Here is an 11,522-nt window from a genome sequence, read left to right on the forward strand (position 1 = left end):
AGTGGGGGCGGGAGTGGGAGGAGTCAGACGAATAGCCAGTCACATCAGGAGGAGCAGAGTGATTCTCTACACACACACAGAGAGAAAGATGGAGAGAGAGAGACAGAGACAAAAAGGAGAAGCGAGAGAGGCAGAAAAAGAGGAGACAGAGAGAGACAGAAAGAGATGGAGAGAGGAGAGAGAAACAGAGACAAAGAGAGAGAGAGACAGAGAGAGACAGAAAGAGAAAGACAGAGTTAAAGCAGTGGTGGGGAACATGTATAAACGAGGTATGTGTGTGTGTGCGTACTGACCGTCAGACTCCAGTGGTGGAGGCCACAGCATATCAGAGCCGAACTCACAGGATCTTCTGAGAGAGCCTCCGTTCTCCGCCATGCCCAGAGCTGCCTTACGCTTCAGAGACAGGTGCCCTATACCTGCAGACACACACATAAAGATTAGACATAAACGCACACATCCTGTACACACACATACACACAGTGAAGTTGTACTCACCGTGGTGTGTTTGTGAGTGGTGAGCTGACACGTGGTGTGACTGGGTCAGGTGTGTGTGTGTGAGGTGGGCGTGTGCCAGGTGTGGGTGTGAGAGGTGTGTGTGTGCGAGCGAGTCGGCCAGTCGTCCTGCGTTGCCACTTCCTCCGCTCTGAGTGGACGAGGACGAGGAGGAGGTGGAGCCTAGGTGGGCTGGACCTAAGTGGGCAGGGCGAGTCATCCAGTGTTCCATTCCCGGCATGTCATTGCCTGGCCCCGCCTCTTCCTCTGAGCCCGACGACGAGTCTGAGCACAGTGGGGACAGGCCTAGTGAGGGTCAGTAACCTTCATCCAACTTTCGTACAATATAACTAAAACCCATAGCTAACTAAAACACAACCTAACCCCAACCCTATGACACAGTGGAGACCGGCCTAGCGACGGTCAGTAACTTTCATCCAACTTTACTACAGCATAACATTAACATAATCATAACCAGTGCTTGACTTGGACTAAAATAGTGGGCTCCTGCCCAAGTCAATCACTGAACATAACCTGATAAGTGTATGAGTGTGTGTGTCTCACCTGGGGGTGTGTACGCATCCATGGATGTCTGTACCACCAGTGATCGTCGTTTGGAGGGCATAGGCACTGCCACGTTGCTCTCCACATGTCTGGCTAACACTGCCTGCACCGCCTCACTGTGGACGTCTAGGGGGTGATATGGTGTTGGAGAGAGATGGGCAGGAATTATGTTAGTCAATTTAATCCAAATCTAGATCTATATTATATGCTTATAGTGAAAGGACTGACTAAAGGCGTGTCTATTGACCAACAGTTTGAATAACTCTGGTCTAAGGTCAGGTTAAAGGTGTGTGTGTGTTTACCTGAACGATAGCGTTCATCACGTGTTCCAGAAGAGCGCCGTCTGTGGAAGCGAGCAGCAGATGGGGGGGCAAAGGGGGGGCGGTGAGACATACCCTCCATACCTACACACACACACACACACACACACATTCACACACACACACACACACACACACACACACACACACACACACACACACACACACACACACACACACACACACACACACACACACACACACACACACACACACAGGGAAAGTCAGACAGAAAAAGAATGAGCGAGTCAAAAAGATACAGTCAAAGTCACAGACGGAGAGAGATACAAAAATCCCCCCAAATTCTCAGTGTGGAACGAGCTTTCAGCATATTCATTATGCTGCTACATTCAGCGCATTGGAGTAATACAAAGTCTTGTGTGACCCAGAGAGAGAGAGAGAGAGAGAGAGAGAGAGAGAGAGAAAGAGAGAGAGAGAGAAAGAGAGAGAGACAGGGGTTAAACGAGGAGGGTCAAACTCAGTGGGACTAGAATAGATGGGCTGCAGACTGGTGTTCTATTAGAGGACAGAGACTGTGTATTTATGTACCTCCAGGATGAGGGAAGTAGGCCCTGATCAGCTTAGACCGCTTCTTCTCATAACCCTTCTGTGTGATGTCACCTGGCAGAGAGAGAGAGAGGGGGGATAGAGAAAGGGAGAGAGAAAGAGGGGGGGATAGGGAGAGGGAAAGAGGTTGTTTTGAGTGTAAGAGTATCAGTTAACCCAGTTTTTTGACAAGGCCTCAGAACCCACTTCTTTAGTGTGTGTGAGAGAACATTCTATTTTTTAGAGTGAATGACAAGTGAATAAGAGCGAGAGCATGTGTTTCACAATCTGACCATGGAGAGTGGCCAGAACATCTGGGTCCAATCTGCTCATCTGTTCCTTGCTATGATATTCAGGCATGTGTGTGTGTGTGTGTGTCTGTGAGGCTTTTCTGCAGATCAGATACAGCATTCCTGTTTCTGCACTCACTCACTCACACACACACACACAAACACACACACACTGTCCACAGGGAGACACCATCTTCCAATCTTATCGCAGCGGAGCAGGGAGGGAGTTGCCTAGCAACCGTTCTCCTGGAGAAGGCCTGGTGGCCATCTTGGATTTCCAGATGTGAAAACTGGGCTAATGATCCCTGCATGTATGTGTGTGTGTGTGTGTGTGTGTGTGTGAGAGAGAGAGAGAGAGAACACCACACTGAATTATCAGAGTTCATAACAACCCTATGCCCGTTCTCTCTCTCTCTCCTATTCTCTTGTTCTTCAAATTATCTTTTTCTCTCGGTCTCTCAGTTTCATACTATTCATGGTTTGCAGATTTCGTCTTAATATAGTTTTGAACATTCGTTTGGATGTTTTAGACTCTCAAAAGTGCATTACTGTGGCTTGGACATTTCAAAAGGAGGCAAATAATTTGTAGAAAAACCGTGTGTCATGATTTTGATGTCGCCAGATTGACTTTAGATGGAGTATAACGTTAGCTAGCTAGTTAAGAATTTTAGCTAGCTAACATTAGCATTGCTAGCTATTTTTGACAAACTTTGCTAGCTAATGACAACATTGCCATCTGTTTAAAGTAAATTTGATGACATGATAATGATGGAAAAGTTGTTTCCTACAAAATATCTGCCTACTTTAGCAATGTCATCGTATTTCCAAGACACTATAGTGTAATTTAGAAGAAACAGCCGTTAGCCTCCGTCCAGAATGATTGGGCTTATCATTACTTTTTGGCACCGGCTTGAGAACATTCATAACAATGGCATGACACGACCGAGTGACGGAGGTGCAACCTATGAATACAGCTGAGAGGGAATCTATAGTCCATGTCACAACCACTAAAGCAATGTCTCATTTTCCTATTTAGAAAATGTGTAATAAAACTGAAAATTCTATTTTCCTTCAAGTGGCTGAAAATTGCTAACCAACATAGAACCTTTGGAAAGTGTGTTTTTGTGTGACTCACATTGATCTTCAGAATCACATCTACACCCAGCTGTGATTGGTTACAGTCTAAGCAGCATTCCTTCCCTATTGGTCATTGTGAACAAATTAAAATCACACAGATAGACAGTGGGAGAGAGATGCCATGCCAATCACTCTGTGTACCCCCCCTCAATCTCTTTCACTCTCTGGTTTATCCTTTTATCTTTGTATCCATTACAATCTCCTTTCATCTCTCTCTCTCTCACACACACACACACATGCACGTGCACGCACGCACACACACACACACACACACACACACGTGTCCAGAGCTGGGCCAGAGGGCTCACACACACGGAGTGGTCACTCGATGGGCCAGAGAAAGAAAGAGAGGAAGGTGGGAGAATAATATACTGTGTAGCACAATACTTTTTGGCTCCTTCTCCATGGCCGACGTGACTAAGACATTTAAGTGTGTTAACCCTCGCAAGGCTACTGGCCCAGACGGCATCCCTAGCCGCATCCTCAGAGCATGCGCAGACCAGCTGGCTGGTCTGCGCAGCCAGCCCATCTGTCTATTGTCTACTGTCCCCACTTGTTTCAAGATGTCCACCATTGTTCCTGTACCCAAGAAAGCAAAGGTAACTGAACTAAATGACTATCGCCCCATAGCACTCACCTCTGTCATCATGAAGTGCTTTGAGAGGATAGTTAAGGATCATATAAACTCTACTCTACCTGACACCCTAGACCCACTTCAATTTTCTTACCGCCCCAATAGATGCACAGACGATGCAATCGCCATCGCACTGCACACTACCCTATCCCATCTGGACAAGAGGAATACCTATGTAAGAATGCTGTTCATTGACTATAGCTCAGCATTCAACACCATAGTATCCTCCAAGCTCATCATTAAGCTCGAGGCCCTGGGTCTGAACCCCGCCCTGTGCAACTGGGTCCTGGACTTCCTGACAGGCTGCCTCAGGTGGTGAAGGTGAGAAACAACACCTCCACTTCGCTGATCCTTAACAAAGGGGCCCCACAAGGATGCGTGCTCAGACCCCTTCTGTACCTCCTGTTCACCCATGACTGCGTGTCTATGCACGCCTCCAACTCAATCATCATGTTTGCACAACAGTAGTAGGTCTGATTACCAACAATGATAAGACAGCATACAGGGAGAAGGTGAAATGTTCCATGGCGTACACATCACAGACGATCTGAAATGGTCCAGATAGTGTGGTGAAGAAGGCACAACTGCGCCTCTTCAACCTTATGAGGTTGAAAAGAAATTGACTTGGTCCCTAAAACCCTCACAAACTTTTACGGATGCATAATTGAGAGCATCCTGTCAGGCTGTATCACCGCCTGGTACGGCAACTGCACCGCCTGCAACCGCAGGGCTCTCCAGAGGGTGGTGCGGTCTGCCCAATGCATCACAGGGCGCAAACTACCTGCCCTCCAGGACACCTACAACACCCAATGTCACAGGAAGGCCAAAAAGATCAAGGACATCAACCACCCGGGCCTTGGCCTGTTCACCCCGCTAAGTTGGTGATTGAAGATATCCCTCTAGTGATGTGGGGGCTGTACTTTGGCAAAGTGGGTTAGGTTATATCCTTCCTCTTTGGCCCTGTCCGGGGGTGTCCTCGGATAGGGCCACAGTGTCTCCTGACCCCTCCTGTCTCAGCCTCCAGTATTTATGCTGCAGCAGTTTATGTGTCGGGGGGCTAGGGTCAGTTTGTTATATCTGGAGTACTTCTCCCGTCCTATCCGGTGTCCTGTGTGAATTTAAGTATGCCCTCTCTAATTCTCTCTTTCTTTCTCTCTCTCGGAGGACCTGAGCCCTAGGACCATGCCTCAGGACTACCTGACATGTTGACTCCTTGCTGTCCCCAGTCCACCTGGCCGTGCTGCTGCTCCAGTTTCAACTGTTCTGCCTGTGATTATTATTATTTGACCATGTTGGTCATTTATGAACATTTGAACATCTTGGCCATGTTCTGTTATAATCTCCACCCGGCACAGCCAGAAGAGGACTGGCCACCCCACATAGCCTGGTTCCTCTCTTGGTTTCTTCCTAAGTTTTGGCCTTTCTAGGGAGTTTTTCCTAGCCACCGTGCTTCTACACCTGCATTGCTTGCTGTTTGGGGTTTTAGGCTGGGTTTCTGTACAGCACTTTGAGATATCAGCTGATGTACGAAGGGCTATATAAATACATTTGATTTGATATCATCCAGAAAGCGAGGTCAGTACATGTGCATCAAAGCTGGGACCGAGACTGCAAGGCCATCAGACTGTTAAATAGCCATCACTAGCCGGCTTCCACCCAGTTGCGCAACCCTGCACCTTAGAAGCTGCTGCCCTATATACATAGACATGGAATCACTAGTCACTTTAATAATGGAACAGTAGACACTTTAATAATGTTTAAACATTGTTTACATACTGCTTTAACTCATCTATGTACACTACCGGTCAAAAGTTTTTACAACACCTACTCATTCAAGGGTTTTTCTATTTTTTAAAACTATTTTCTACATTGTAGAATAATAGTGAAGACATCAAAACTATGAAATAACACATATGGAATCATGTAGTAACCAATTTTTTTTTAAATCAAAATATATTTTATATTTGAGATTATTCAAAGTAGCCACCTTTTGCCTTGATGACAGCTTTGCACACTCTTGGCATTCTCTCTACTAGCTTCAGTAGAATATAAATACAGTATATACACTACCGGTCAAACTTTTGTTATTTACTTACTTACTGTATTATATTCTACTGTATTTTAGTCAACGCCACACCCACATTGCTCAATCTAATATTTATATATTTCTTAATTCCATTCTTTTACTTTTAGATGTGTGTATTGTTGTGAATTGTTAGATATTACTGCACTGTTGGAGATAGGAACACAAGCATTTCACTACACCCGCAATAACATCTGCATGTGACCACAAAATGTCATTTGATTTGACAAGAGAGCAGCTTGCCAACGGAGCTGGATAAAAACAGAACCCCTGTAGAGAAAGCCACTGCCCGCTCACTTCTGGCTGCTCCCACAAGACATCTTTTAAATAAAGCTTTTAGTGATACGCCTACATCAACAACGTTTTTACAGAGTGGCACCTGATAAAGACCATTATCTATCTGTCCTAATACAATGGTGTCTGTCATCATCCATCCATGTCCACATACAGGACCTGTCTATCTCAGCGTTTCCTCTTAGTCATTTGGCAGCGGTGGCCCACGAGACAAGCTTTTAAATGGTAAGTAGTTGGCTCAACAACTGGAAGTTAATGGGAACAGCTAGCATGTCATTGCATTGCTACACTACTAGCAATGCCCCCACCCTTGCTGAAAAAAACCCTAGGGGAAACACTGTCCACCAGTATCTGCCATGTCCTGGTTCTGCTCTGATTGAACAGCATATGGAGGGACAGCTGGGTTGGGAACCAACAATCTAGCAATCATAAGATACTGTAAATCTGGCTGCAATAGAAAACGTTAACAACAACACATCAAGGTTATAGGCGTTCAACAGGGTGTCCCTAACACGCGAGTCCATGTAAACCACATACACACAGGCCGCTAGACGCGTCACACAACATACACCAGGAGCGTTGACAGCAATCTATAGAGCAGACTATGTATATTGATTAAAAATGTAAACATTATATAATGCAGACACAAATGCGTAATTTATCTGACAATATAACATGCGGCAAAATAATATCCGCACTCAATTGGTGGGATACGCTTGGTTGTGATTTAACAGATTCGGTGTCGGATATTTTATTTTAGATTCAATTGTCAGCATAAAAATTAACCGAAATCATCATCAGCTGCTGAGCGTGCAGGCCAAAACACCGAGCCTGAGCACACACACACCACCGAACCGTCTCCTGTCACGCAGTGTTGCATCGGTATCGCTATTATTACATCCATTCGTTTGAGCGTGACACACACACGTAGGCCTACACACACCACACGCACTCAGGTCCGTGGACGCACGGACAAAACGTACTTCTCAAGGTCAAATAGACAGTTTTCAGACCTGAACCGAGCACAGGGCCATATGTCTGTGTATGTGTCACGACCAGAGAGACAAAGAAAGGCGGGTGAATCCCGCAGTGGGCTCCCACTCTTCCCTCACCCCGTCCCGGCTAGAGCAGACTGTGAGGGCGGCTCTGACAAACATCTGGAGGGGCGGAGCAGGGGAGAGGGAGGGGGGTCTAGGGTGGAACGAGCCATTACTGTAGAGATTCCTCTACGTTAACGGAAAAACGGGGCGCACGGGGTTCGTTCTTACCCTCTGACAGCTCGAGCTCCAGCTCCGCCAGCCGGGCGCGAACCTCCAGTGGTAACGGCGACGCCTCGCGCTCTGCCATTAGGTTATCCGGTAGAAAAATACCTCGGTTCTCTCTGTTGCTTTCTCTTCTCCTCTTCCCCCACTCCTCCGCCAGAGAGAGAGAGAGAGCACTATTCTGCGGCCCCTCCTCGGCGGCGAGCGGTGCGTCGACGCGAACAAAGAGAATAAATCTGTTTGTCTGTTCACCGGGTCCCTGACATGGTCTCGTGAGGAGTCTACCTCCTCTCCGTTATTATAGTATTTGTGATGAGGGACCACTGAGGGTCCGTTGGTCGGTGGGTCTCGAGGCTGCTTGCCTGGCGATGCGGTGCTGATGATGAGACTCGCGCTGTTTCACAGCTCCTACTGATGTCACGTGACGCAGATAGGAGAGGCGCAGTACCGGGAATGACCGATAGGGATCGCAGCGTGGGAGGCGGGGGTATTATTACCCAACCACCACACCCTCTCCACACACAAACACACACACGCGCACGCACGCATATTGGAAATTATAGCATATATCTAATATCATTGAATTATAGCAACAATACCGTGCTGGTGGATCTTTGATCTTCACATGAATCCCCAGGACTAGCCAAGGAGCACACTAGCCAGGTTGTCTGCCCACCACTTGGCTTAGCTCTGGGAGCTCAGCTCAAGTCGTCAAGTCTCAGGGAAGGTTACTCGTCATCATCTGATTTTGTAAGATATTGTATTGTACACAGATGGCTATTGTGACTATGAAGTGATGTTGCCACCTGCTGGTCACACGGTGAAACCACAACCAATGCCATAATAAGAATCAGCCCTAGGCACAGCAGCAGGCTCCATATAGTATCACGGCATGTCACAACACAAAACAGCAGCATGTGTCGATTTTGTCACATGATTGAAAAGGTCCGAAGTATGCTAAACAAACAAGCTGGAATAGCGGCGATCAGAGATTCAGCACCACAGAAGCAGACAGCGACAGAACTCTGAAGTTCAGCACAGCACCACATGACCGTGGAAAGCGACCGTCTCCAGGTGTACCCACTCGCCACTTTGCCAATCTGACCACAGCCTACGACTAAAGAGAAGGCTCCCTTACAATAATTAAGCGAGCATAGAGTTTTCCGTTGTTTATTATTAAAGGCACTTATTTAATAATAGTCCAATTATTTACATCTGTACAGGAAAAAAAAAAAATCTGTATCGATTAACCGCATTTGCACAGTTAATCTCTCTCAAACATAGGACATGCTAACTGGAAGTTTTATCTACACCCCCCACCCTCTCCCTCCAGCTACCCCAGATTCCAAATTAAATTCAAGTTGTTAATGCTAACAGTGTTGTATGTACACATATCAATATCCACCTCAGATGTTTCTCTTCTAAACAGACACCCACCCTCCAAACTCAAAACAACACAAACCAATAAACACACAAGACAACCCATCTAAATAAAACAGTAAATAAATACATCTAAAACTCATGCAGAAACACATTTTGATATGAAATCATTGCTTTTTAGCTTCTTGGCACTCAGTGTCTGGCTGTTTGTACTTAGTGTAACTGTTCCAGTGGGTTCCTGTGTAGTTACTGTAACTGTTCCAGTGTGTTCAGTGTAGTTACTGTAACTGTTCCAGTGTGTTCAGTGTAGTTACTGTAACTGTTCCAGTGTGTTCCAGTGTAGTTACTGTAACTGTTCCAGTGTGTTCAGTGTAGTTACTGTAACTGTTCCAGTGTGTTCAGTGTAGTTACTGTAACTGTTCCAGTGTGTTCAGTGTAGTTACTGTAACTGTTCCAGTGTGTTCCAGTGTAGTTACTGTAACTGTTCCAGTGTGTTCCAGTGTAGTTACTGTAACTGTTCCAGTGTGTTCCAGTGTAGTTACTGTAACTGTTCCAGTGTGTTCCTGTGTAGTTACTGTAACTGTTCCAGTGGGTTCCTGTGTAGTTACTGTAACTGTTCCAGTGTGTTCAGTGTAGTTACTGTAACTGTTCCAGTGTGTTCCTGTGTAGTTACTGTAACTGTTCCAGTGGGTTCCTGTGTAGTTACTGTAACTGTTCCAGTGTGTTCAGTGTAGTTACTGTAACTGTTCCAGTGTGTTCCTGTGTAGTTACTGTAACTGTTCCAGTGTGTTCCAGTGTAGTTACTGTAACTGTTCCAGTGTGTTCAGTGTAGTTACTGTAACTGTTCCAGTGTGTTCCAGTGTAGTTACTGTAACTGTTCCAGTGTGTTCAGTGTAGTTACTGTAACTGTTCCAGTGTGTTCCAGTGTAGTTACTGTAACTGTTCCAGTGTGTTCAGTGTAGTTACTGTAACTGTTCCAGTGTGTTCCAGTGTAGTTACTGTAACTGTTCCAGTGTGTTCCAGTGTAGTTACTGTAACTGTTCCAGTGTGTTCCTGTGTAGTTACTGTAACTGTTCCAGTGTGTTCCAGTGTAGTTACTGTAACTGTTCCAGTGTGTTCCAGTGTAGTTACTGTAACTGTTCCAGTGTGTTCAGTGTAGTTACTGTAACTGTTCCAGTGTGTTCCAGTGTAGTTACTGTAACTGTTCCAGTGTGTTCAGTGTAGTTACTGTAACTGTTCCAGTGTGTTCCTGTGTAGTTACTGTAACTGTTCCAGTGTGTTCAGTGTAGTTACTGTAACTGTTCCAGTGTGTTCCTGTGTAGTTACTGTAACTGTTCCAGTGTGTTCCTGTGTAGTTACTGTAACTGTTCCAGTGTGTTCAGTGTAGTTACTGTAACTGTTCCAGTGTGTTCCAGTGTAGTTACTGTAACTGTTCCAGTGTGTTCCAGTGTAGTTACTGTAACTGTTCCAGTGTGTTCAGTGTAGTTACTGTAACTGTTCCAGTGTGTTCCAGTGTAGTTACTGTAACTGTTCCAGTGTGTTCAGTGTAGTTACTGTAACTGTTCCAGTGTGTTCCTGTGTAGTTACTGTAACTGTTCCAGTGTGTTCAGTGTAGTTACTGTAACTGTTCCAGTGTGTTCCTGTGTAGTTACTGTAACTGTTCCAGTGTGTTCCTGTGTAGTTACTGTAACTGTTCCAGTGTGTTCAGTGTAGTTACTGTAACTGTTCCAGTGTGTTCCAGTGTAGTTACTGTAACTGTTCCAGTGTGTTCCAGTGTAGTTACTGTAACTGTTTCAGTGTGTTCCAGTGTAGTTACTGTAACTGTTCCAGTGTGTTCAGTGTAGTTACTGTAACTGTTCCAGTGTGTTCCAGTGTAGTTACTGTAACTGTTCCAGTGTGTTCAGTGTAGTTACTGTAACTGTTCCAGTGTGTTCCTGTGTAGTTACTGTAACTGTTCCAGTGTGTTCAGTGTAGTTACTGTAACTGTTCCAGTGTGTTCCTGTGTAGTTACTGTAACTGTTCCAGTGTGTTCCTGTGTAGTTACTGTAACTGTTCCAGTGTGTTCAGTGTAGTTACTGTAACTGTTCCAGTGTGTTCCAGTGTAGTTACTGTAACTGTTCCAGTGTGTTCCAGTGTAGTTACTGTAACTGTTTCAGTGTGTTCCAGTGTAGTTACTGTAACTGTTCCAGTGTGTTCCAGTGTAGTTACTGTAACTGTTCCAGTGTGTTCAGTGTAGTTACTGTATCTGTTCCAGTGTGTTCAGTGTAGTTACTGTAACTGTTCCAGTGTGTTCCAGTGTAGTTACTGTAACTGTTCCAGTGTGTTCAGTGTAGTTACTGTAACTGTTCCAGTGTGTTCCAGTGTAGTTACTGTAACTGTTGTGTGTGTTCAGTGTAGTTATTGTAACTGTTCCAGTGTGTTCAGTGTAGTTACTGTAACTGTTCCAGTGTGTTCCAGTGTAGTTACTGTAACTGTTCCAGTGTGTTCAGTGTAGTTACTGTAACTGTTCCAGTGTGTTCA

The 11,522-nt window shown here is 45.5% G+C and overlaps 1 protein-coding gene across 5 annotated transcripts in view; it reads right to left on the bottom strand.

Annotated features, from left to right (window-relative positions):
• The window catches only part of LOC116354813 (disco-interacting protein 2 homolog C), a 32,193-nt gene extending 24,174 nt beyond the window's left edge, over nucleotides 1-8,019 (bottom strand). For 2 of the 5 annotated variants that reach the window (XM_031796590.1, XM_031796587.1), the window contains exons 1-7: nucleotides 7,629-8,019; nucleotides 1,926-1,997; nucleotides 1,359-1,460; nucleotides 1,057-1,182; nucleotides 496-777; nucleotides 294-416; nucleotides 1-66 (exon numbers count right to left, since the gene is read on the bottom strand). The exon at nucleotides 1-66 is cut by the window's left edge and continues 195 nt beyond it. In XM_031796590.1, coding sequence (XP_031652450.1) covers nucleotides 1-66; nucleotides 294-416; nucleotides 496-777; nucleotides 1,057-1,182; nucleotides 1,359-1,460; nucleotides 1,926-1,997; nucleotides 7,629-7,707 — 850 coding nt within the window. In that variant the 5' untranslated portion in view covers nucleotides 7,708-8,019. Of the gene's footprint in view, nucleotides 67-293; nucleotides 417-495; nucleotides 799-1,056; nucleotides 1,183-1,358; nucleotides 1,461-1,925; nucleotides 1,998-7,628 lie in introns of all 5 variants that reach the window. The other 3 variants (XM_031796586.1, XM_031796589.1, XM_031796588.1) reach the window with 2 other exon arrangements.
• Nucleotides 8,020-11,522: the final 3,503 nt, after the last annotated feature.

Source organism: Oncorhynchus kisutch, linkage group LG18, assembly GCF_002021735.2.
Source record: "Oncorhynchus kisutch isolate 150728-3 linkage group LG18, Okis_V2, whole genome shotgun sequence".
Taxonomy (NCBI): Eukaryota; Metazoa; Chordata; class Actinopteri; order Salmoniformes; family Salmonidae; genus Oncorhynchus; species Oncorhynchus kisutch.